Here is a 27,189-nt window from a genome sequence, read left to right as displayed (position 1 = left end):
CCCAGCACCACTGGGTACGCAGTAGAGTCGATCAGATACAGCTGTATAGTCTCCTCATGACCCCCCTGCGCACACATCCGAAGTGGCGCTGTGATCTCCCTGATCAACCCCGACCCCAACGGACGGCTATCTAAGGCATGAACGGGAAAAGGTTTGTGAACAGGTAGGAGAGGGATCCCTAACTCAAAACAAAACTTCCGATCAACAAAATTCCCAGCTGCGCCTGAATCTACGAGCGCCTTATGCTGGGAATAAGGTGCAACCTGTGGAAAACACACAGGTATACAAAAGTGCGCAACCGAAAGCTCTGGGTAAGTGGGACGTCTACTCACCTGGGAGGCCCCCCCAGTGCGTGGCCTGTTGTCTTCTCCCCCGGAGAACCCTCCCCAGCACCTGGCCGCAGTGTGCCCTCCACGACCGCACTTGGTGCAGGAGACAGGCCCCCTCGGGCTCCTCCTACTCCGTTCTCTAGCGCCGGCACCCCCGAGCTCCATAGGGCTCAGCTCGGAGGCGCCGGAGGGCGGAATGGACGGACTCCCCTCGGGACGTCCACGGGTGGCCAGCAGGGTGTCCAGACGGATGGACATATCGACCAACTGGTCGAATGTAAGATGGGTATCCCTGCAGGCCAACTCACGTTGAACGTCCTCTCGTAGGTTACATCGAAAATGGTCGATGAGAGCCCGCTCATTCCACCCTGCATCAGCCGCTAGAGTCCGGTACTCTAGAGCGAACGCCTGCGCGCTCCTCCTCCCCTGTCTCAACTGGACTAGACGCTCCCCCGCCGCTTTGCCCTCAGGTGGATGGTCGAACACGGCCTTGAAGCGGCGGGAGAACTCTGCGTAGGTCACGGTGTTGGCGTCCATTCTCCTCCACTCGGCGTTAGCCCACTCCAACGCCTTGCCCGTGAGACAGGAGATGAGGGCGGAAACGCTCTCGTGTCCCGAGGGCACCGGGTGTACAGTGGCCAGTTAGAGCTCCACCTGCAGGAGGAACCCCTGACACCCGGCAGCTGTTCCGTCATACGCCCTCGGGAGCGAGAGCCGAATCCCCCTGGGTTCCGAACCTAGGACTGGTGGACCGACCGATGGGGTGGGCAGGGTAGGTGGAGGTGTGGGTACCCGGCTGGCCTCCCATCGGTGCAAGGTGTAGATTACCTCCTGTAGAGCTTTCTCCAGTTGTCGAATCTGGCCATCTTGTCCACGGATATGCTCCTCGAGCGACACAGGCGTCTCTGCCGATCCTGCTGATTCCATTATGGTGTGTGATTCTGTCATAAGGTGCTGAAGGTGGGTGTGGTGTATGAATCAGGCGCAGGACGCAGAGGCTCAGTTCAAAGGCTTTAGTGCAAAATTCACACAAACAAAAGCACAATAAGCCTGAAGGCGAATACCAGGCGCACACAGGCGACAAAATAAACGGCGCACAAAACATGTGCAAAGATACCACTCCAAAACACTGGAGGGAAAAAGTAGCTCCAACACGTAAGAGGCGCAATCACACACAAACACAGACCCACACAACGAGAACTAAATAGAACACTAACGAGGACTAACTAGACACAGGTGTACAACATTAAGACCAAACCAAACGAACATGAAACATAGATCGGTGGCAGCTAGTACTCCGGGGACGACGACCGCCGAAGCCTGCCCGAACCAGGAGGAGGAGCAGCCTCGGCCGAAACCGTGACAATTGTCTATCAAATTACAGTGTCAAATTATTTTAATTTGGCATTGGAAGTTTTATTGAGTATTGGCAGTAATACAGGAGTCAACTCACATAGGGAGCCTCATCAGATCAGATGTTATCAGCAAGCCAGTGCCATCTGTGGAAAGAGGACAAGTAGAACAAAGATATGTGCAAAAAGATAAAATGGATCATTCAACATTAGATTCCACCTAAAACAACGACATGAGCTCTGTCCCAATTAATCTAAGCTATCTATCAATGAGTACAGAGTGAAGCCCGTCCCTGCCTCAAAACACTGGTCTGGGTAGCACTAAATATCTGGAGATGAGAGAGAGGGATGTCACAAAACACTGCACTAAATCACACACAGAGAAAAGTGTGTGCAAACAAAACACAGGTATGTAATAGGGTGTATAGAGACTTAGAGTAGACTCATATATACACAATGTATATCCTACACTACACACATACTTGCATATACAGACCCATTACTCTCTCTCACGCGCAACAAACATGCAGTTGAAATCAGAAGTTTACATACACTTAGGTTGGAGTCATTAAAACTAGTTTTTCAACCACTCCACACATTTCTTGTTAACAAACTATAGTTTTGGCAAGTCGGTTAGGACATCTACTATGTGCATGACACAAATAATTTTTCCAACAATTGTTTACAGACAGATTATTTCACTTTAATTTACTGTATCACAATTCCAGTGGGTCAGAAGTTTACATACACTAAGTTGACTGTGCCTTTAAACAGCTTGGAAAATTCCAGAAAATTATGTCATGGCTTTAGAAGCTTCTAATAGGCTAATTGACATCATTTGAGTCAATTGGAGGTGTACCTGTGGATGCATTTCAAGGAATACCTTCAAACTCAGTGCCTCTGCTTGACATCATGGGAAAATCAAATGAAATCAGCCAAGACCTCCCAAAAAAATGTGTAGACCTACACAAGTCTGGATCATCCTTGGGAGCAATTTCCAAATGCCTGAAGGTACCACGTTCATCTGTACAAACAATAGTACACAAGTATAAACACCATGGGACCACGCAGCCATCATACCGCTCAGGAAAGAGACGCGTTCTGTCTCCAAGAGATGAACGTACTTTGGTGGGCAATGTGCAAATCAATCCCAGAACAACAGCAAAGGACCTTGTGAAGATGCTGGAGGAAACAGGTACAAAAGTATCAATATCCACAGTAAAACGAGTCCTATATTGACATAACCTGAAAGGCCGCTCAGCAAAGAAGAACCCACTGCTCCAAAACCGCCATAAAAAGCAAGACTATGATTTGCAACTACACATGGGGACAAAGATCGTACTTTTTGGAGAAATGTCCTCTGGTCTGATGAAGCAAAAATAGAACTGTTTGGCCATAATGACCATCGTTATGTTTGGAGGAAAAAGGGGGTTGCTTGCAAGCCGAAGAACACCATCCCAACCGTGAAGCACAGGGGTGGCAGCATCATGCTGTGGGGGTGCTTAGCTGCAGGAGGGACTGGTGCACTTCACAAAATAGATGGCATCATGAGGAAGGATATATTGAAGCAACATCTCAAGACATCAGTCAGGAAGTTAAAGCTTGGTCGCAAATGGGTCTTCCAAATGGTTGGTCAAAGTCAATAACATGTCATCCTCTCTACATGACAAATGTCCTAATAACAGCAATTAGAGGAACTCTCAGTACCACAGTGTTTCCTCTGCATTCATTTAAGTGTGGCGCTGCACCATGGCAGAATCATTTCCACCACACCAAAAGAAACATCCTATTTCTACCAAACATACACTACCAGTCAAAAGTTTGGACACACCTACTCATTCAAGGGTTTTTCATACTTTTACAATTTCTTACATTGTAGAATAATAGTGAAGACATCAAAACTATGAAATAACACATATGGTATCATGTAGTAACCAAAAAAGTGTTAAACAAATCAAAATATATTGCCACAGGAATGAAAGACCCAGAGTTACCTCTGCTGCAGAGGATAAGTTCATTAGAGTTACCAGCCTCAGAAATTGCAGCCCAAATAACACATCTCACCATCAACTGTTCAGAGGAGACTGTATGAATCAGGCCTTCATGGTCGAATTGCTGCAATGAAACCACTACTAAAGGGCGCCAATAAGAAGAAGAGACCTGCATGGGCCAAGAAACCGGTGGAAATGTGTCCTTTGGCCTGGAGTCCAAATTTGAGATTTTTGTTTCCAATCGCCGTGTCTTTGTGAGACGCGGTGTGGGTGAACGGATGATCTCCGTATGTGTATTTCCCACCGTAAAGCATGGAGGAGGAGGTGTTATGGTGTGTGGGTGCTTTGCTGGTGACACTGTCTGTGATTTATTTAGAATTCAAGGCACACTTAACCAGCATGGCTACCACAGCATTCTGCAGCGATACGCCATCCCATCTGGTTTGGCTTAGTGGGACTATCATTTGTTTTTCAACAGGACAATGACCCAACACACCTCCAGGCTGTGTAAGGGCTATTTTACCAAGAAGGAGAGTGATGGAGTGATGCATCAGATGACCTGGCCTCCACAATCCCCCAACCTCAACCCAATTGAGATGGTTTGGGATGAGTCGGACCGCAGAGTGAAGGAAAAGCAGCCAACAAGTGCTCAGCATATGTGGGAACTCCTTCAATACTTTTGGAAAAGCATTCCAGGTGAAGCTGGTTGAGAGAATGCTAAGAGTGTGCAAAGCTGTCATCAAGGCAAAGGGTGGCTATTTGAAGAATCTCAAATATTAAATATATTTTGATTTGTTTAACACTTTTTTCTTTACTATATGATTCCATATGTGTTATTTATTGGTTTTGATGTCTTCACTATTATTCTACAGTCAAACTTTTGACTGGTAGTGTAGTTTCAATAAAGGTATGTAAAGCACATTCGCTTTTCTTGGTAAATAGATAATCTGTCTGGGTTCAACACAGTTCTGAAGGTTATTTAGCTCTGTGAGCTGCAACTCAAGAAACACAGCGTGCCAGTGACCAATGTGCGAGTGACCAGTGCGCAATACAGAAGCTCTAAGGCGCGAAACACAATTCACTTGAATCACATCAGAGCGCTCCTGCGTGAGAAACTGCAAGAAAGGTACGTTAGCTTGTTTGTTTGACTAACGTTAGCTAGCCAACTAGTTAACTTCATAAGCTAGCTATAACCCAAAAACTCTACTAACATAATTTAGATCTATAATATTGCTGCCACAATTGTAATTGCAATTAGCTATCTAAAATCCACAAGTATGTTGGTGATAGAAACATGCTTAACTAATGTTACTAGGCTAGCAAGTTAGCTAGCTAGTTCATTTGGGACTATATCAAGTGCAAGCAAGATAGCTACATTTATCTGTCTTCGATTTGATAATTTTTTTCTCAGTTGAGTTCATTGAACTATTTCCAGCCACAGCAGTGAAGGAGAAAGGGGGAGCAGGGACAAGAGTGTCAGGTAATGTTAACGTAGCTAGCTAACGTCAAATCAGCTTGAATTAAATGAAACTTTCTTTAGCTAGCTAACTCTTTGAAAGCTTAAGCTATCGTTTTTCATAAGAAGTGTATGGCTAACTTTACTAGACAGAGAAGAGGCAGAGTCCTGGGAGTGAGGTAGGGATGCATGAGGGACAGAATCGAGCGGAGGAGAGGAGAGAGCCATGAAGGGAGATGGAAGGAGAAAAGGAGAGAGGAGAGCAGAGAGAAGGAGAAGAAAGAGGAGTAGATAAAACGGGGGGAGAGATGAGTAAGGCCAAGTGCGCACCTCCGGCAATCTGGATAAGACCCAAAGTGGCTTAAAATTGACAGACTGAAGCCGTGGCTATATAATACACAACATGGTTAGTCAAAGGGCTAAAAATGTTTGTGCATATTTAGTCTGTACTAGTCTACAGCATTATGTGTTTATTTCTGAGCCAACTCCACCAGGTTCTCGATGACCCAATGGGTCTGGGCGCATTCAACATCAAGGGGGAGGAGGAGAGGGAGAGGCCAGGTGGAGAAGACCAAGACCAGGGAGCAGTTCTTGGCTCAGTTCAGAGAGGAGGTAAGAACATTTGTTTTCAAATGCTGTGAGGAAACCAATGTTACATCGTGTGTTGGATAAACTAAAACAAACAGCTATTAATCACTTATCTTCTGGTTTGTGCTGTAATTAGGTCATGGATCCATATATTTTTGGCCTCCAGGACAGTCTAGACCAGAAGTTCCAACACCTGGAGAATCTGGGGGCCTTCAGTGTGTTGGGACCTCAGGCTGCGCTCTCTAGTGAGAGGATAAACACCTTCAACCTGACCCTCCTCTCCAGGCAGTTCTTGCAAGTGCCAGAGGCTGCTGTGCTGCAAGAGTGGCTCTCTTACAAGCCTTACAAGCAACATGTGCTAGTTGGAGCATTCAAGGTATCGCATGAGTGTGACAATCTTTTGAAGAGAACATTTTAGGCCAGTGTTGCCTAACCCTTTTTCCTGTTGGCTCTTCTTCAATGTTGTACGTCTTTTTGTTTTTCATGTATTTCAGGGGTTGGACCAGCTGACTGCAATGACAAAGCTGGCCTCGCAGTTTGACGAGTGGGGGCAGTCTACCCCTGCCTTAGCCAGCTGGCAGCAATCACACTGACTATACCAGTGTCTTCCATTAATTGTGAGAGGGACTTCTCTGCAATGAAACGAGTAAGAACATTTAAATGTGAAAGTAGATCCTCTTTGTCCCTCTCCCTTCTCTTATTATTCTTTCTGTTATTGCAGGTCAAAACAGACTAAAGGAACAGACTGCAGTGAGAGCAGCTAGCCGCCTGCATGCAGCTGTCCATCAACGGACGCCCCATCAAGGAGCTCAATTACAGGAGGGCGTTGGAAGTCTTTTTCCAAAAGCCCAGAAGAATAAAGTGCTCTGACAAAGGCTGTAAACTATGTCAGAACCTGGAAAGAGATTTCCAACACCCTCCTTTTGTGATGAACATGAATTAGTGGGCTCTAATTCCTGTTCTGTCAGATGTTCCTCTGTTAATTTTGTCAAGATAAACTTTTTTATTTCAGAAAGAAGGTCTCTGTTGTGTTTCTTTAGATAGCTGCAGCACTCAACCTTAAATTGTATCCTGTATACTATAATAATTTTACCAATAAGTTATTGAGCTCATTTCTGGGGGTGGAAATGATATTTTAGATGGTTTATTTGAGTTTTTTCCTTTTAAAAAGTCACCAGAACCAAGCTTTTCAGTAATTATACATATTTTGTTTTGGTGGGGAGGACCCCGGAACACTTTCCCCCCACAGCTAACACATTTCCCAGAGGAAACACTGCAGTACCACTAATGATTAAGTTATGGGGGTGATTGATAGAAGTCATGGTTACCTGCAAGAAGGGATGGAGAGAGAGATGGTTAGAGGTTATTCTCTTTTATTGTAACTGCACAAAAAGTTATCAAATCTGTATTTTAAATAGACTGTTTGATCCCTCTTGGCTCCCCCTCAGCCCATCTCAATCAAGGGCCTCTTACCCAGTGAGGGCCTTCCCTGTCTGTTCTCACCCTGCCTCTCCCTCCTCCACCACTCCTTCCCAGTCATGTTGGTCTTCCAAGTCCTTCTTCCATACAGCTAGCTAGCTACAGTGCTCGTTTAAACCAAAGATACTGGTAACGTTTATGTGGTTAAACGCTAACTAGCTATCTGCTAGCTGATGCTAACCTAGCTTGCCTAATCAATATCCTGCTTTAATAACAGAAGCTCAAATAACGAGTTACCTACTTCAATTTCAATATTGAAATCATAGTTGATTAGTTAGATTCTCTGCTAGCTGATGCTAACCTAGCTTGCCCAATCAATATCCTGCTTTAATAACAGAAGCTCAAATAACTAGTTACCTACTTCAATTTCAATATTGAAATCATAGTTGATTAGTTAGATTCTGGACTGAAAAACGATAGCTTACCTTTTTATCGTCGGCCTTCGTCCCTACGTCACCTTGCCTTTCGCCATCAAAAGCCAGTTTCCACTAGATAACAAAGCCACAAAGTCAAAATAAGCTGTATCGGAAAAATTCATGAAAACAAAAATTTGCTTTTTGGTCTTAAGGTTAGGGTTAGGCGTAAGGTTAGCAGTGTGGTTAGGGTTAGGTTTAAAATCAGATTTTAAGAAGATAAATTGTAGAAATGGGTGGGGTTTAGCCATAATAATTATGACTTTATGGCTGTGTTATTTAGTGACAACCATGTTCATTGGCTAGAATTTTCACCTGTAATAAAATGAGTAAAAGATTGCAGTTGCGAGAGCAATATTTTATGGTGTGAGAGGATAAATCCATGTCGGGTGCGGGTATTTGTGAGAGCTCAGTAACTTCTGAGTATTAACATGTATCTCTGCAAAACAGAACAAAAACTCTGCTCTGAATTTTATGTTTTGCATGTTCTGCTTGCTCAAAGTCACACTTGCAACTCAAGTTTAATTTGCGTGCCCCTGCTGCCTGTGCGCTCGCTGCACTCATCCTCTGCTCACTGGACTTATTCTCTGCTCTCTAAACTCAGTGTTTGTTTGCTCAATGATGTTTTATCTTGCTCCACATTTCCATCTCGCGCACAATGGACTTTAGAGGCTGATTTCACGCCATAACTAGGTGCCTGACAGCAATTTCGGCCCAAGACCACCACAAAAAATGCATCTAGCTATAAGATTTGGTACAGCAACAGCACACAAACATTTCTCAGGGAGATACTGGTGCAGACAATCTGATTTTGAGTGAACCTGATGTTGTAGAAGTTGTGGAAAAATAAACAGCAAAAGAGAGGTAAGAAATGCTATGACATTTTTTGTTATGCTTTGTGATTCAATAATTATTTGGTTGTTAATCAACCACATTTTCCTGTTCAGCACAAAAATACAAAATGCAATATTTTACTGAGTTACAGTTCATATAAGGAAATCAGTAAATTGAAATAAATGCATCAGGTCCTAATCTATGGATTTCACATGACTGAGAATATAGATATGCATATGTTGGTCACAGACACCTTAAAGAAAAGTAGGGGCGTGGATCAGAAAACCAGTCAGTATCTGGTGTGACCACCATTTGCCTCATGCAGCGCGACACATCTCCTTTGCATACAGTTGATCAGGCTGTTGATTGTGGCCTGTGGAATGTTGTCCCACTCCTCTTTAATGGCTGTGCGTAGTTGCTGGATATTGGCGGGAACGGAACACACTGTCATACACGTCGATCCAGAGCATCCCAAACATGCTCAATGGATGACCTGTGTGGTGAGTATGCAGGCCATGGAAGAAACTGGGACATTTTTAGCTTCCAGGAATTGTGAACAGATCGTTGCAAAATGGGGCTGTGCATTATCATGCTGAAACATGAGGTGATGGCGGCAGATGAATGGCACGACAATGGGCCTCAGGATCTCGTCACGGTATCTATGTGCATTCAAATTGCCATAGATAAAATGCAATTGTGTTTGTTGTCTGTAGGCACTCCATTTACAATGTTGACATCAGCAAACCGCTCGCTCACACGATGCCATACATGCTGTCTGCCATCTGCCCAGTATAGTTGAAAGAGGGATTAATCCGTGAAGAGCATATTTCTCAGCATGCCAGTGGATATCGAAGGTGAGCATTTGCCCACTGAAGTTGTTTACGACGCCTTACTGCAGTCACGTCAAGATCTTCCCTGAGACGGTTTCTGACAGTTTGTGCAGAAATTCTTCGGTTGTGCAAACCCACAGTTTCATAAACTGTCCGGGTGGTTTTTCTCAGACCATCCCGCAGGTGAAAAAGCCGGATGTGGAGGTCCTGGGCTGGCGTGGTTACACGTGATCTGCGGTTGTGAGGCCGGTTGGACGTACTGCCAAATTCTCTAAAATGATGTTGGAGGTGGCTTATGGTAGAGAAATGAATTATTAAATTCTCTGGCAACAGCTCCTTTGGACAGTCTTGTAGTCAGCATGCCAATTGTGCATCGTGTGAGAGAACTGCACATTTTAGAGTTGCCTTTTTATTGTCCCCAGGACAAGGTGCACCTGTGCAAGGATCATGCTGTTTAATCAGCTTCTTGAAATGCCACACCTGTCAGGTGGATGGATTGTGTTGGCAAACAAGAAATGCTCACTAACAGGGATGTAAACAAATTTATTCACAAAATTGGAGAGAAATATGTTTTTTGTGTATATGGAAAATTTCTGGGATCTTTTATTTCAGCTCATGAAACATGGGACCAACACTTTACTTGTTGCATTTATATTTTTGTTCAGTATAGCTTTAGCTAGCTAGCTAACATTAGCGTAGTTGAAATAAAGTCATTGGGCGTCTTGTGGGTTTTATACAGTGTAGCTACATTATCTAGCTATCGTTAGATTCCTTTGAGTGCTAAACTGTCCGAATACAGTAGCCGCGTTAGCTAGCTTCAACATTGAATACACTAAGGTTAGCAGCTAACGTAGCTAGCAAGCTAAAAACTCAACCCAACACTTACCTACCAGTCCATGAGAATGGTGGCCATTCCGGCGCCACTCTTCCAACTTTCAAAATGTATTCCAAAGTTTATCCGGTTTCTGGATTGGTCATGAGCAGTCTTTTTCTCACTTCTTTTTCTCTTTTGGGGTCAAGTTCATTCAGATCTAAGAACCGAGAATTATGCTTATTTCTGTTGACATTTTCTGAAAATGTTGTCCCTGCCACCAGGACAGTTTATCTGCTAGCTTGTTGGCTTAGTCTGCTCTGTGATCGTTTTTGGCGGCTGTAGCTTGCAAGTGACTTTCCCTTCCTCTCCAGCTCCGGAGCCATGGCAGGAGGGTCGTTTGAGTAGGCTGGATTTAGTGCAATGACACACCTTGCCCAGAAGGCCAGCCCAAGTCTGCTCAGGGCTCAACCATCTTGTTTTCATTCAAAGTGAAAACACAACACAAGAAGTGGGGCGACCTGCGGATTCCACCTTTAAGGCATGAGGGTTTACTCTTTAAAAATAAAAATAGTTCAATAAGCAACCATTAATGTGTAAATTATCCAATGCCTAGGAGGTTGGAGTAGCTACAATTTTTAGTTTTTATGTTACGTTTGTTGGGTCTCCTCCTGGGTTGTGAATAGACTGATTCAGATTTGTATCTTATATTGTTGTATTTAACCTTTTATTTTACAATGGTAATCATTAAATCTTAATTTAACTTATAAAGACGTCGTAAGACATGCAATTGGTCTCTGCACAAGTTTACACACTTGTGTTTTCGAACAGATTTGGTGCTACATTGCTGTTATTTAGCATCTGTAGATTGAAGCATTGCTTTGCTAATTCTCTCCTCCCCCCTACTTTTCCAGGGTGATGGCGAGGCCGAGCCACAGCGAGCATGTCCTCCAGCAGCTCAACAACCAGCGGGAGTGGGGCTTCCTGTGTGACTGCTGCATCGCCATCGGCGACATCTACTTCCGGGCCCACAAGGCCATGCTGGCCGCCTGCAGCTCCTACTTCCGCATGATGTTCATCCGGGACCAACAGGGGACGGCGCGCATGGACCTCAGCAACATGCAGATTAGCGCGGAGTGCTTCGACCTAATCCTGCAGCTCATGTACCTGGGCCGCATCGTGGTGGGCAGCTACGAGTTCGAGGAGCTCAAGGCCTCAATGGCCTACCTGCAGATGTACTACATCCCCGACTCCCTGGAGGACCTCCGGGACATCAGAAGCACTTCAAACCTCACACCGTCCTCCACTGCCTCCTCCTCTTCCTCCACCACTTCGTCCAGCTCCTCTTCCTCCGCTGGCCCGGCAATTACCGGCAAAATGATGTTTGGAGTCCGCATGTACGAGCAGCAGAAGCCAGGTGCCCCAGAGAGCGAGCCCAAAAGTTTGCCCAAAGTTGCAATTACTGCTGTGGCTGTGCAACCAAGCATTCCTGTCCCAGTCAACAGACCTCCACTCGTGGTGGAGGATGTGGCGCCCCCTTTGGTAGTAGTAGCATCACCATTTCTAGACAATGTAGCTGAGCAGCCTTGTGACCTGCGCAAGAGACCCAGCGCCCGGAGCGCCACCTTGAAAGAGCGCCCCCGCTTCGGGCGCACATACACCTGCGACGACTGCGGCTTTGTTTTCAGCTGCGAGAAGCTGCTGATTGAGCACATCCTCACCTGCACCAACCGTAAGGCCTTCCAGGTCCCCAGGACCAGCGCAGAGGCAGACAGCGATTCCAGGAAGGTGGAGAGCTTGTCCTCTGAGGGGATGGAGGAGTACAGGGTGGTCTGCAAGGCTAGAGAAGATTGGCCAGACCACAAGTCTGACTCCGACACAGTGATCAGGTCTGTGGCAACTGGTACGGAAAACGAGCCTGGGTCTGCCAGGAATATCACCATCAAGGTGGAGCCGGAAGAAAACGTGGTGTCCAAGATGGATGACATTAAAGTGGTCCAGGTGGGAGATATCAGTGCGAGGCACAGTGCACTCAATGACACTATGAGGGACTCCATTAAATTTGACCAGGAGGCCGAGGCTGGTGTTTCCGTCATGGACGACAGCAACGAGCCATTTGAGGGGCACATGTCCAGCAATGAGGATTCTGGCATACCTGCTAAAATGCACAAGATTAAAGAGGAGAAGAAGGACGGGGAAAGTTTGCCATGTGAGCTGTGCGGAGAACTTCTCACGGAGGAGTACCAGTCAGCCCACTACATCTCCAACCACATGGGCCACATCTGCGCCTGCGGGAGGTGTGGCCAGGTCCTAATCAAGGGGCGGCAACTGCAGGAGCATGCTGAGCGCTGTGGTGAACCACAGGGTGCGGACACTGACTCTCATGGGGAGGAGGGCGACTCGCCCCTGCCGGAGGACCTGCCGGCCATGGATGAAGGGCTGCTGGAGGGGGGTGACCTAGCCTGCCCCCACTGTGGCCTGCTGTTCCAGAGCGAGAGCCTGGCTTTGGAACACGCTCTGACCTGCCACGAGCAGGAGCTATTCCGCCCTGCCCTGCTGGAGGATGGCGGCGTCGAGCCTGACCACCGGCGCAAGCATTTCTGTGCCATCTGTGGCAAGGGCTTCTACCAGCGCTGCCACCTGCGGGAGCACTACACTGTCCACACCAAGGAGAAGCAGTTCAGCTGTCAGACGTGTGGCAAGCAGTTCCTGCGTGAGCGGCAGCTCCGGCTACACACCGACATGCACAAGGGCATGGCACGCTACGTCTGCCCCGTGTGCGACCAGGGCACCTTCCTCAAACACGACCATGTGCGCCACATGATCTCGCACCTGTCGGCCGGGGAGACCATCTGCCAGGTGTGCTTTCAAATCTTCCCCAGCGGCGAGCACCTGGAGAAACACATGGATGTGCACCTGTACATCTGTGGCGTCTGCGGGGAGAAGTTTCGCCTTCGCAAGGACATGCGGAGCCACTACAACTCCAAACACACTAAAAGACTGTGTCCTGCCTGAATTGATGTATGTTACTTCAAAGTAACGTGAGAACAAATGAATGCACTTAAACACCAAAAAAATAGAAAACCTACAAAATCTGCACTTTCAAAATGTATGCCTAATCGAAGTGTCTTATTGCCTAAAAGTTTAGGCATACATTTTTGAGTTTGATGTCAATTTGTTTTCCACCCCTGTACTAAACACACATTGTCATTTGATGACATTGCCACATACAGTAGACAAATCCTCAGCACGTTTGCCACACACTGTAGACAAATTCTTAGCACATATTTTCATGTTTTAAAGCTTTTGAAATCTTGTGTCTAGCAAACATAGCCTATGCAATACACAGTTAATGGAATGAAGTGAATTCAACTTAAGTAATTTTTAAAAAAATTGTAATATGAATCCACACTTCAATATAGCCTTGTTGAGCAGTTACTGTACCAGCACTTATACATTTAAAATAAGAATGGCCTTTGTATGGTGCCTTGCTTTACAGGGGTGCATGAGAGTGGCATTGCATTCATAAACATTGTATGCCAGTCGATGCCAATTCGCAATGTTCACATCTTTGTCATTTCAATGTGAAGCATTAGGGGACATGGACAAGCATAATTGAATATCTCAACAAATAGAATGATCTGGCTCCCTGTATTTTCAAATTATGCTACGAAATTAAAAGAGAGCCACGGATTGTTTAGCCCAATCATAACATAGGCTACATCACAGTTTTCCAAACTTCTGTTTCAGACAGACTCTGAAATTCCTGTCTTTAAGCCCCAACTTATAGTTTTTAAAACATAAGGGAATGTTTGTACCAGAGTTAAGACATGACTACAACCCATAGCCTATATCAAGATATCAACTAAATAAGTATGATTTTCATTAAAAGTAGTTTTTAAGTGGAAAGTTAAATGGCTGTGAGAACTTCAGATTGTAAATAGGCGACATGTCAAGACACAAAAACACTAGGATTGCTCCACTGGTTGGAACCAGAACAAATAGAAACACATACTGTACTCTTGGCAATGGTTATCACCTAATTCCCTATGAAATTGTTCATGCCACAAAGGCAAGAGCATACACTCGCTCTTTTGCTTAATCAATTATTTAATGTGTTTACTATGCAATGTTGGGCTATACACAACTCTGAAACTTTTATGACTGTGTGAGAAAATGGTTATGATGTCTACATTTTGATTCTTATTCAGATTTCATGGCAAGGTAGAGGTATTGTATATTACCTATACAATTAGCAACATAACTTCTGGACCCAGTGACTATAGGACAGCCAGCAATTTGGCTTTACAGACAATTCAAAAACTGTAATATTTCCTTTTTGCATACTGTACACAGCCTAAAACCATTAAGTCTGAATCCACTCTTGGGAACTTTTATGTACTAAGCGATGACTTCTATTTCTTTCATCTTACATTTTCCTTCTCTTCAGCTTGGATAGGTATCAAAGTCACATTTGTGTTCTTTAGTAGTAAGCTTCCCTTTACATTTGCCTTTTTATTAACTTGGCTGCATTTACACAGGCAGAACATTTCTGATCTTTTACCACTGGGGAACTACTTGAGCAATATGTCTCCTGCATGTTAGACAGTATCACGCACGTGTTGCTACTGTGAAATGCGAATCCTTTTGTTTGTTGCACTGCAGAGAGAACATAATCTCTGAAAACATCTTGACACAACATGCAGTAGTGTGGGAGCTGGTGAAGCCTCTTAAGCCATCACAATGTAGCTTACAAAATGACCATGTACAGTGGGGGAAAAAAATATTTAGTCAGCCACCAATTGTGCAAGTTCTCCCACTTAAAAAGATGAGAGAGGCCTGTAATTTTCATCATAGGTACATGTCAACTATGACAGACAAAATGAGATTTTATTTCTCCAGAAAATCACATTGTAGGATTTTTAATGAATTTATTTGCAAATTATGGTGGAAAATAAGTATTTGGTCAATAACAAAAGTTTCTCAATACTTTGTTATATACCCTTTGTTGGCAATGACACAGGTCAAACGTTTTCTGTAAGTCTTCACAAGGTTTTCACACACTTTTGCTGGTCTCATGCAGATCTCCTCTAGAGCAGTGATGTTTTGGGGCTGCCGCTGGGCAACACGGACTTTCAACTCCCTCCAAAGATTTTCTATGGGGTTGAGATCTGGAGACTGGCTAGGCCACTCCAGGACCTTGAAATGCTTCTTACGAAGCCACTCCTTCGTTGCCCGGGCGGTGTGTTTGGGATCATTGTCATGCTGAAAGACCCAGCCACGTTTCATCTTCAATGCCCTTGCTGATGGAAGGAGGTTTTCACTCAAAATCTCACGATACATGGCCCCATTCATTCTTTCCTTTACACGGATCAGTCGTCCTGGTCCCTTTGCAGAAAAACAGCCCCAAAGCATGATGTTTCCACCCCCATGCTTCACAGTAGGTATGGTGTTCTTTGGATGCAACTCAGCATTCATTGTCCTCCAAACACGACGAGTTGAGTTTTTACCAGAAAGTTATATTTTGGTTTCATCTGACCATATGACATTCTTCCAATCCTCTTCTGGATCATCCAAATGCACTCTGGCAAACTTCAGACGGGCCTGGACATGTACTGGCTTAAGCAGGGGGACACGTCTGGCACTGCAGGATTTGAGTCCCTGGCGGCGTAGTGTGTTACTGATGGTAGGCTTTGTTACTTTGGTCCCAGCTCTCTGCAGGTCATTCACTAGGTCCCCCCGTGTGGTTCTGGGATTTTTGCTCACCGTTCTTGTGATCATTTTGACCCCACGGGGTGAGATCTTGCGTGGAGCCCCAGATTAAGGGAGATTATCAGTGGTCTTGTATGTCTTCCATTTCCTAATAATTGCTCCCACAGTTGATTTCTTCAAACCAAGCTGCTTACCTATTGCAGATTCAGTCTTCCCAGCCTGGTGCAGGTCTACAATTTTGTTTCTGGTGTCCTTTGACAGCTCTTTGGTGACTGTTTGAGGTTGTGGACAGGTGTCTTTTATACTGATAACAAGTTCAAACAGGTGCCATTAATACAGGTAACGAGTGGAGGACAGAGGGGCCTCTTAAAGAAGAAGTTACAGGTCTGTGAGAGCCAGAAATCTTGCTTGTTTGTAGGTGACCAAATACTTATTTTCCACCATAATTTGCAAATAAATTCATAAAAAATCCTACAATGTGATTTTCTGGATTTTTTTTCCTCAATTTGTCTGTCATAGTTGACGTGTACCTATGATGAAAATTACAGGCCTCTGTCATCTTTTTAAGTGGGAGAACTTGCACAATTGGTGGCTGACGAAATACTTTTTTTCCCTACTGTATGGGGGTTGTCTTTTAGTTACCTTAACATGGTGACATCCCTTCAGGGGATAAAATAAGCATTATTAATGAGCAAGCAAGCTAATTTTGTATGATCCACAACTCAGGGCCCTATTGAATCAAAAGCAGGGTAAAGGAAATTGAAATTATCATTTTTTTTCCCCTTCACACAGTAACAGTTCTGCAAGAACCATGCATCTTACTGTGTATAACTGTACCTTATGAGCTAACATGGTTGTGAGGATGTCAGTGTGTAGCGGTAGGACGGAGTCAGGCGCAGGACACAGAGCTAGTAGACAACGTACTTTACTCATGAAAATAAATTAACATAATCTCCACGCAGGGAGGACAAGTACCGCTCACCAGTCAATGACACCAAACATAGAACAAACACGCACACAACACAGTGGGAGCCAGAGGGCTAAATAGGGAACAAATCATAGACATAATGGGAACCAGGTGTGTACAATAAAGACAAAACAAGTAGAACACAGAAACATAGATCGGTGGCAGTTAGTACTCCGGTGACGAGGGGCAGCCTCGGCTGAATTCGTGACAGAGGAAGACATTTTTTTTCCTTAACTATTGGACGGAAATGAGTTTGAGAACCTAAACCGGTGTTATACAAAAGCATAGGTCATTTATCATTTTTGTGTTTTTACTGCTGCAATTTGAATTTGTTATTGGATTTTAGAACCAAAATAATGCATACATACACTACCGGTCAACTGATTGGCTCAAATGCATTAAGAAGGAAAGACATTCCATAAATTAACTTTTAAGAAGGCACACCTGTTAATTGCATTCCAGGTGACTACCTCATGAAGCTGGTTGAGAGAATGCCAAGCGTGTGCAAAGCTGTCATCAAGGTAAAGGGTGGCTATTTGAAGAATCTCAAATATAAAATATATTTTGATTTGTTTAACACTTTTCTGGTTACTACATGATTCCATATGTTTTATTTCATAGTTTTGATGTCTTTACTATTATTCTACAATGTAGAAAATAGTAAAAATAAAGAAAAACCCTTGAATGAGTAGGTGTTCTAAAACTTTTGACCAATAGTGTACAATCTGTTAACTCATGTCACCCCAAGTGATGCTGATTTCCCTTGGTAAAAGGTAGAGCTAGTACACTGAAAGGTTAATTGTCTAGCTGTTTGTTGCTTTTCACATTAGTGTTAAATGGCCCTTGGGATGTATCCTGTTTCAAAAGAGCAAGAGTGATGAGTCATCTTTTAAGGATGAGAATTGTATCACTGTCACTGTTTTTTGGCGGTCATTTCAGTGGGTGGTGTTGTGTTGGTACCAAGGTCAAGCTCGGAAATGTCAGTTTTGTTGGTTGACTGATGTTTGGGTATCTGAGAGGTCAAAACATTATCGTACCTGTTTGTAAGGCTGTTTTGAAAGGTTGAGGTTATTTAAAGACTAAATGTTTTCATTTGGATAAAGATGCCTTTTCTCAAGCTCTGAATAAACCAAGTGGATACTCTCCATGTGAAAAAACATTTTGTTTGTGTCGAACTCCAGTGGGTTATGTTAATTAGTCTTTCATGTTGTCTCCCATGACTTAATTACCACATACAGTGGGGAAAAAAAGTATTTAGTCAGCCACCAATTGTGCAAGTTCTCCCACTTAAAAAGATGAGAGAGGCCTGTAATTTTCATCATAGGTACACGTCAACTATGACAGACAAATTGAGAAAAGAAATTCCAGAAAATCACATTGTAGGATTTTTTATGAATTTATTTGCAAATTATGGTGGAAAATAAGTATTTGGTCACCTACAAACAAGCAAGATTTCTGGCTCTCACAGACCTGTAACTTCTTCTTTAAGAGGCTCCTCTGTCCTCCACTCGTTACCTGTATTAATGGCACCTGTCCACAACCTCAAACAGTCACACTCCAAACTCCACTATGGCCAAGACCAAAGAGCTGTCAAAGGACACCAGAAACAAAATTGTAGACCTGCACCAGGCTGGGAAGACTGAATCTGCAATAGGTAAGCAGCTTGGTTTGAAGAAATCAACTGTGGGAGCAATTATTAAGAAATTGAAGACATACAAGACCACTGATAATCTCCCTCGATCTGGGTCTCCACGCAAGATCTCACCCCGTGGGGTCAAAATGATCACAAGAACGGTGAGCAAAAATCCCAGAACCACACGGGGGGACCTAGTGAATGACATGCAGAGAGCTGGGACCAAAGTAACAAAGCCTACCATCAGTAACACACTACGCCGCCAGGGACTCAAATCCTGCAGTGCCAGACGTGTCCCCCTGCTTAAGGCCAGTACATGTCCAGGCCCGTCTGAAGTTTGCTAGAGTGCATTTGGATGATCCAGAAGAGGATTGGGAGAATGCCATATGGTCAGATGAAACCAAAATATAACTTTTTGGTAAAAACTCAACTCGTCGTGTTTGGAGGACAAAGAATGCTGAGTTGCATCCAAAGAACACCATACCTACTGTGAAGCATGGGGGTGGAAACATCATGCTTTGGGGCTGTTTTTCTGCAAAGGGACTGATCCGTGTAAAGGAAAGAATGAATAGGGCCATGTATCGTGAGATTTTGAGTGAAAACCTCCTTCCATCCGCAAGGGCATTGAAGATGAAACGTGGCTGGGTCTTTCAGCATGACAATGATCCCAAACACACCGCCCGGGCAACGAAGGAGTGGCTTCGTAAGAAGCATTTCAAGGTCCTGGAGTGGCCTAGCCAGTCTCCAGATCTCAACTCCATAGAAAATCTTTGGAGGGAGTTGAAAGTCCGTGTTGCCCAGTGACAGCCCCAAAACATCACTGCTCTAGAGGAGATCTGCATGGAGGAATGGGCCAAAATACCAGCAACAGTGTGTGAAAACCTTGTGAAGACTTACAGAAAACGTTTGACCTGTGTCATTGCCAACAAAGGGTATATAACAAAGTATTGAGAAACTTTTGTTAAAGAAGTTGTTACAGGTCTGTGAGAGCCAGAAATCTTACTTGTTTGTAGGTGACCAAATACTTATTTTCCACCATAATTTGCTAATAAATTCATAAAAAATCCTACAATGTGATTTTTGGGATATTTTTTCTAATTTTGTCTGTCATAGTTGACGTGTACCTATGATGAAAATTACAGGCCTCTCATCTTTTTAAGTGGGAGAACTTGCACAATTGGTGGCTGACTAAATACTTTTTTTTCCCCCACTGTAAATACTAAGTATTGTAGCGGACAGCAACAGTGCACCTCCCTGTGGGTCTCACACCCACGTCTCAAAACCCATAGGCAAACTTACTAATCACTGTTCCAATAGGGTTAACAGTAAACCCACTTGGGGGAAAATCGTAATGGGCCTACTTAGGTCAAGGGTTAGTTCACTATCCCCTCCGTTCGGAAAAGCGTGTCCCCTGGCTTCAATATAACAAGTCCCTCACATGTATACGCAACTCTGATAGACTCATCCCACTTCTGATAACAATGTAGGGAGCAACAACAGCCCAGAGGCAAACTTACTAACCATGGCTCCAATAGAGTTAACCCACTTTGGAGAGATCATAACGGACCTACCTAGGCAAGGGTTGTAGTATTTTCAGTGCTTGACTTCAGCAGGAGCTCACCGGAGCTGAGTACCTAAACAATTATACTGCTTGAGCTCCTCTTCCTCTTATAGAATATTAGCTCAAAAGTATTGTGGAGCTCCTGCACCTAAATATAAACAGTACTGGCACCCAAAATGAGTACCGAAACCTATTTCAGTCCAAGTCAAGCACTGAGTATTTTACATATTTCATGATGATGGAAAAATATACAAACTATGTCTAGCTCCTTCGGTCAGCACCTGACAACAATCCTAGATATGTAGCTAGACCATATATCGGAGGGATCGAGCACCGGTTTGTACTCCAAAGATTAGAGTCTAATCCACACAGAGGGCAGATAACAAAGAGCTATATTCATTTGCATTGCAAATTGTATATTATGATTGGTTTTGCTGTAACTACACTGTTGATATGGGGTATTTTAGGATAGACACAAGTTGATGGTTGTGAGACAGCAACTGATTGCATGACATGAAAAATGAAGGGGAAAAACAACATTGACAGTTCTAACCAAGTTAAGTATGGTGCAAACTGCTTTTATCTATCAATGCACCATGCATAACTGTCCAAATCAAACCTAGGTGGTAGCTGGAGAAGGCTAGGCCTAGTATGTTGGTCAGGTGGGCATTTTGATTAGATAATTGATTAGTTAATTGTTTATACCTCGTGCTCTGTTTGACGCAAATGCTGCCACCATGTTCTAAACTCTCACTCAACTCCTCCCAAAATAGTGCTAGCTATCGGTGGTAGCTAGCAAAAAGACAGAGAAAGTGTGCTCGCCAAAGTGTTTTTGTTTACAAATTCATCATGGCCCATAACGTTAGTATTAAAGGTAAAATAAAGTACAAGTAAAGTTCGCTTTTGATACACAGTTGAAGTCGGAAGTTGACATACAATTAGTTTGGAATCATTAAAACTCGTTTTCAACCACTCCACAAATATCTTGTTAACAAACTATAGATTTGGCAAATCGGTTAGGACATCTACTTTGTGCATGACACAAGTAATTTTTCTAACAATTGTTTACAGACAGATTATTTCAGTGACTTTAAACAGCTTGGAAAATTCCAGAAAATGATGTCATGGCTTTAGAAGCTTCTGATAGGCTAATTGACATCATTTGAGTCAATTGGGGGTGTACCTGTGGATGTATTTCAAGGCCTACCTTCAAACTCAGTTCCTCTTTGCTTGACATCATGGGAAAATCAAAAGAAATCAGCCAAGACCTCAGAAAAAAAATTGTAGACCTCCACAAGTCTGGTTCATCCTTGGGAGCAACTTCCAAACGCCTGAAGGTACCACGTTCATCTGTACAAACAATAGTACGCAAGTATAAACACCATGGGACCACGCAGCCGTCATACCGCTCAGGAAGGAGACGCGTTCTGTCTCCTAGAGATGAACGTACTTTGGTGCGAAAAGTGCAAATCAATCCCAGAACAACAGAAAAGGACCTTGTGAAGATGCTGGAGGAAACAGGTACAAAAGTATCTATATCCACAGTAAAACAAGTCCTATATCGACATAACTTGAAAGGCCACTGCTCCAAAACCGCCATAAAAAGCCAGACTACAGTTTGCAACTGCACATGGGGACAAAGATCATACCAGAAATGTCCTGATGAAACAAAAATAGAACTGTTTGGCCATAATGACCATCGTTATGTTTGGAGGAAAAAGGGGGGTACTAGCAAGCTGAAGAACACCATCCCAACCGGGAAGCACGGGGGTGGCAGCATCATGCTGTGGGGGTGCTTTGCTGCAGGAGGGACTGGTGCACTTCACAAAATAGATGGCATCATGAGGAAGGAAAATTATGTGGATATATTGAAGCAACATCTCAAGACATCAGTCAGGAAGTTAAAGCTCGGTCGCAAATGGGTCTTCCAAATGGTCCCCAAGCACACTTCCAAAGTTGTGGCAAAATGGCTTAAGGACAACATAGTCAAGGTATTGGAGTGGCCATCACAAAGCCCTGACCTCAATCCTATAGAAAATTTGTGGGCAGAACTGAAAAGCATGTGTGAGCAAGGAGGCCTACAAACCTGACTCCGTTACACCAGCTCTATCAGGAGGAATGGGCCAGAATTCACCCAACTTATTATTGTGGGAAGCTTGTGGAAGGCTACCCGAAACATTTGACCCAAGTTAAACAAATTAAAGGCAAGGCTACCAAATACTAATTGAGTGTATGTAAACTTCTGACCCACTGGGAATGTGATGAACGAAATAAAACCTGAAATAAATCATTCTCTCTACTATTATTCTGACGTTTCACATTCTTAAAATAAAGTGGTGATCCTAACAGGACATTTTTACTAGGATTAAATGTCAGGAATTGTGAAAAACAGAGTTTAAATGTATTTGGCTAAGGTGTATGTAAACTTCCGACTTCAACTGTAGCTAGGTAATTTAGTTGCTACAAACATTATTTTTACTCTCAATTTTGTGGCAAAGTCACATTCTAGCTATGCTAGCTAATGTTATAGCTGCTAGTTAGCTTTGGCTAAAAACTCTAGCAAAGCTGTAAGCTAGCTTTAGTCAGCTATCTAGTGGTGCACATTTACACAATTTCTGTTTTCAAACGAAGTATTCCTAGTTACACACTTGACCTCTACAGTATAGTCATGCAATTATCCTACCCTTTCATTCTATTTTGCAAACTTGGTGGTGGAGATGGTTTGCAGGTGACAAGCTCAGGTCGGGTCATACTTGGAAAAGTCTATGACAATGCAAGAGTCAACAGGACAACAATGATGATGTGGTCATTCATGCACAACGCTGAATGCAGCGCCATCCTACTATACAAATATTATTCTGAGGAATCATCTAAGGAATCTTCAGAAGAAGAAAAAAAACAATTGTAAAGGTGAGACTTTAGTTCATGCAGGTGTTCTTTTAAATGGACCTAGCTACCTGCTCAGGACAGCGGCACTGAAAAGAGGTCCATAGTTATGGTTCTCTCTCATTGGCCATTGTGGATGTTATTGTTCTTTTGATAATTCCAGCCAATGTTGTTTAGCCTTTCAGTTACTTTTCACAAAGATGCTATACAGTTGCTTGTTAATTAACTCAATGTTCTCCCCTTGCTAGTGTTCTGCAGAGCCAGAGGTTGTAACCCCATCCAATACAGCCATAGAGCTGGTAAGGAGGATCAAAGAGATGAGGAGAAACAAGGCTTTGCTGGAGCGGTTCAATGTGAGTGTCTATCAGTAGCTAGTGCAGTGCCCTGACTGAAAGAAACAGATATCACACAAAGGTAAACACCATATATTGATATGCTACTCTGTTTTGAGTCAAAACTGAAGCCTTTTACACTTAGCATATTTTTAAGCATTTATCTGAATGATCGATGGTGTATTGTTTTCAGTAGAGGCTTCATTACCTACAAAGCAGAACCCATACGAACACACTGAATTGGTTACCTTTAGATTTTCCTCTTATGTCTTTGGCTGCATTGAGGCCTCACCTATATCACATGACATGTCTAATTATTTATAAGAACTTTAGGAAGACAGGAGAAAGGCCGAGCGGAGGGGGGCAGCCCTGCTGCCCAAAATCACCAAACTGGTCAAAACCAAAACCAGTTATTCAGCTCATACCACCGACTTGTCGGACCAGTGGGATAGCCTGTAACGAACCAGATGCCAAATCAGGTGTGTCTCCTATGCAGCTCACTAGGGGGAGACATTGCACTTCTTCTGACTCTTGCTACTCATCTCAAAATAGAATCAAATGTTATTTGTCACACGCTTCATAAACATCAGGTGTAGACTAACAGTGAAATGCTTACTTATGGGCCCTTCCCAACAATACAGAGAGAAACATAGAAAATAAGAGAAAGATAATAGTAATCTGCAAGGAAAAACAGGAAAGCAGTAAGCCGAGTAACCCAAGTCATGAAGTTATTTGAAATTCAATCAAATAGACTGAGAACGAATAATAAAAAGTTGACATGGATTAATTCCATGACTTCATTTGACTGACCTAGAATTTAATTGATTCCATCCCAACAATGCAGGCAGTCATTTCTAACTTAAGTGTGACAGCCCTGGGTGCTAATTTAGCAATTTGGGATAGCTTGTAGTTTATATACAGTATCACCATTGCTATTCCCATTATTATCTCTACAAATGGGGTGACATTGCTTGTGACATGCAATTTCTCATCTGATGATCAATAACGTTTTTTATCATTAATTTATTCATTCATTCATGCATTAATTTATTAAATGCACCATCCAATATCCCCTATCCTATGTTTCATGTGGAGAAGGACACCTGCTCGGTGGCAAACCGGTCCAAAGGAGGCAGAAGGCATCCCAAATCAGAGGATCAAGGACCGCCTGGAGAAGTGTGAAGAGGAGGAGGAGAAGAGACATTTAGAGGAAGAGAGGCAGCTGATCAAATGCACTATAGACACGTTGAGGTAGGTGCTTTTCCCCACACTGGTCAGAACTGTTGTCCACTACTGTAATTTATTGACAAGTTTATCTTGCCTTATGTTAGGAGTTGAACTCAGAAAGGAACAGAGACAATAAAATAAAAATCACCCCCTAATATTGACAAGGAAACTCCATCCCCTCACTCAAGGATGAAGAAATTAGACACATGAAAAGGAAGCTGTTTAATGTACTAATGTGTGGTTGACATCAGTGTTTGTGGTTTAAGATCTGGAAAGCTTGGTTGTTTAAAAAAAAAATGTATTTTAAATTTCACCTTTATTCAACCAGGTAAGCCAGTTGAGAACAAGTTCTCATTTACAACTGCGACCTGGCCAAGATAAAGCAAAGCAGTGCGATAAAAACAACAACACAGAGTTACATATTGGGTAAACAAAACAGAAAGTCAAAAGTACAACATAGAATATATATACAGTGTGTGCAAATGTAGCAAGTTATGGAGGTAAGGCAATAAATAGGCCATAGTGCAAAATAATTACAATTTAGTATTAACACTGGAATGATAGATGTGCAAGAGATGATGTGCAAATAGAGATACTGGGGTGCAAATGAGCAAAATAAATAACAATATGGGGATGAGGTAGTTGGGTGGGCTAATTTCAGATGGGCTGTGTACAGGTGCAGTGATTGGTAAGGTGCTCTGACAACTGATGCTTAAAGTTAGTGAGGAAGATAAGAGTCTCCAGCTTCAGAGATTTTTGCAGTTCGTTCCAGTCATTGGCAGCAGAGAACTGGAAGGAATGGCGGCCAAAGGAGGTGTTGGCTTTGGGGATGACCAGTGAGATACAGTGGGGGAAAAAAGTATTTAGTCAGCCACCAATTGTGCAAGTTCTCCCACTTAAAAAGATGAGAGAGGCCTGTAATTTATCATAGGTACACGTCAACTATGACAGACAAAATGAGAATTTTTTTCTCCAGAAAATCACATTGTAGGATTTTTTATGAATTTATTTGCAAATTATGGTGGAAAATAAGTATTTGGTCAATAACAAAAGTTTCTCAATACTTTGTTATATACCCTTTGTTGGCAATGACACAGGTCAAACGTTTTCTGTAAGTCTTCACAAGGTTTTCACACACTGTTGCTGGTATTTTGGCCCATTCCTCCATGCAGATCTCCTCTAGAACAGTGATGTTTTGGGGCTGTCGCTGGGCAACACGGACTTTCAACTCCCTCCAAAGATTTTCTATAGGGTTGAGATCTGGAGACTGGCTAGGCCACTCCTGGACCTTGAAATGCTTCTTACAAAGCCACTCCTTCGTTGCCCGGGTGTTCTATTTTGGTTTCATCTGACCATACGACATTCTCCCAATCCTCTTCTGGATCATCCAAATGCACTCTAGCAAACTTCAGACGGGCCTGGACATGTACTGGCTTAAGCAGGGGGACACGTCTGGCACTGCAGGATTTGAGTCCCTGGCGGCGTAGTATGTTACTGATGGTAGGCTTTGTTACTTTGGTCCCAGCTCTCTGCAGGTCATTCACTAGGTCCCCCCGTGTGGTTCTAGGTTTTGTGCTCACCGTTCTTGTGATCATTTTGACCCCACGGGGTGAGATCTTGCATGGAGCCCCAGATCGAGGGAGATTATCAGTGGTCTTGTATGTCTTCCATTTCCTAATAATTGCTCCCACAGTTGATTTCTTCAAACCAAGCTGCTTACCTATTGCAGATTCAGTCTTCCCAGCCTGGTGCAGGTCTACAATTTTCTTTGATAGCTCTTTGGTCTTGGCCATAGTGGAGTTTGGAGTGTGACTGTTTGAGGTTGTGGACAGGTGTCTTTTATACTGATAACAAGTTCAAACAGGTGCCATTAATACAGGTAACGAGTGGAGGACAGAGGAGCCTCTTAAAGAAGAAGTTACAGGTCTGTGAGAGCCAGAAATCTTGCTTGTTTGTAGGTGACCAAATACTTATTTTCCACCATAATTTGCAAATAAATTCATTAAAAATCCTACAATGTGATTTTCAGGATTTTCTTTTCTCAATTTGTCTGTCATAGTTGACGTGTACCTATGATGAAAATTACAGGCCTCTGTCATCTTTTTTAAGTGGGAGAACTTGCACAATTGGTGGCTGACTAAATACTTTTTTTCCCCCACTGTATACCTGCTGGAGGGTGTTGCTATGGTGACCAATGAGCTAAGATAAGGCGGGGATTTGCCTAGCAGTGATTTATAGATGACCTGGAAAATAATGCTCTGCTAATGTGTCTCTCCGGAAACGGAGATGAATGCAATGTAAAATATTTTTATGCAGCCCAGTGTGTCTCCTATAACATGAACATGTGTTTGCCAGTTTTCAGTCCTGACCTCAAACTGCAGTGATTTTTTTTCACTTTTATAAGGTTCACTATGGTAATGTGGCTCTCATTAGGTGAAACTACTGTTGTTCATTATGACCTAGGCTGAGAGAACATTGACGTTCTCAAAAAATTCAAAAAAAATCAGAAACCCTACCCTTTGACATCATATCCTGTTTTAAATCCCTTTTGATCCTGCCTGCCGTTGAGCTTCATGGGCCATGTCCCAATTCAATAGTCCTCACCTGCTTCCTTTCCTTCCTTGTCTCCTTTCCTCTGCGGGAAATGGTATGCAAGAAGACAAGAACTTTGAAAGTTTCTTCAAGTGCAGTCGCAAAAACCATCCAGCGCTATGATGAAACTTGCTCTCATTAGGACCGCCACAGGAATGGAAGACCCAGAGTTACCTCTGCTGAAGAACTGAGGGGA

The 27,189-nt window shown here is 43.4% G+C and overlaps 2 protein-coding genes across 5 annotated transcripts in view; both read left to right on the top strand.

The window, feature by feature from the left end:
* Window positions 1-17,921, top strand: part of LOC311107070 (zinc finger and BTB domain-containing protein 1-like) — a 29,745-nt gene extending 11,824 nt beyond the window's left edge. Inside the window, exons 2-3 of one of the 2 annotated variants that reach the window (XM_084149529.1) lie at window positions 10,458-10,624; window positions 10,998-17,921. In XM_084149529.1, the coding sequence (XP_084005655.1) occupies window positions 11,002-13,098 (2,097 nt within the window). In that variant the 5' untranslated portion in view covers window positions 10,458-10,624; window positions 10,998-11,001 and the 3' untranslated portion in view covers window positions 13,099-17,921. The remainder of the gene's footprint in view (window positions 1-10,457; window positions 10,625-10,997) is intronic. The other variant, XM_084149530.1, reaches the window with a different exon arrangement.
* Window positions 509-10,440, top strand: LOC311107071 (uncharacterized protein). Of its 3 annotated transcripts, none has more exons than XR_014610383.1 (4): window positions 509-5,740; window positions 5,883-6,092; window positions 6,211-6,362; window positions 6,438-10,440. XR_014610383.1 is itself a non-coding variant. In XM_084149531.1 (3 exons), the coding sequence occupies exons 1-3, from the start codon at window positions 5,630-5,632 to the stop codon at window positions 6,307-6,309; spliced, it is 450 nt and encodes a 149-aa protein (XP_084005657.1). In that variant the 5' UTR covers window positions 509-5,629; the 3' UTR covers window positions 6,310-10,440. The 3 variants fall into 3 exon arrangements, 1 of the variants encoding a protein (XP_084005657.1); XR_014610384.1 differs by having other exon boundaries at window positions 5,853-6,092; XM_084149531.1 differs by having other exon boundaries at window positions 5,853-6,092; window positions 6,211-10,440.
* Window positions 17,922-27,189: the final 9,268 nt, after the last annotated feature.

The sequence above is a fragment of the Coregonus lavaretus genome (genome assembly GCF_964263955.1).
Source record: "Coregonus lavaretus genome assembly, chromosome: 31".
In the NCBI taxonomy this organism is placed as follows: domain Eukaryota; kingdom Metazoa; phylum Chordata; class Actinopteri; order Salmoniformes; family Salmonidae; genus Coregonus; species Coregonus lavaretus.
This window is presented reverse-complemented; position numbering and strand designations above follow the sequence as displayed.

What these genes read in the sequence shown, in the direction of transcription:
- LOC311107071 (XM_084149531.1), top strand. Translation starts at nt 5,630, where the DNA reads ATGACCCAATGGGTCTGGGCGCATTCAACATCAAGGGGGAGGAGGAGA. An exon ending in TGGCTCAGTTCAGAGAGGAG is followed by an intron (nt 5,741 to 5,852) that starts GTAAGAACATTT and finishes TGCTGTAATTAG; the next exon opens with GTCATGGATCCATATATTTT. An exon ending in TGCTAGTTGGAGCATTCAAG is followed by an intron (nt 6,093 to 6,210) that starts GTATCGCATGAG and finishes CATGTATTTCAG; the next exon opens with GGGTTGGACCAGCTGACTGC.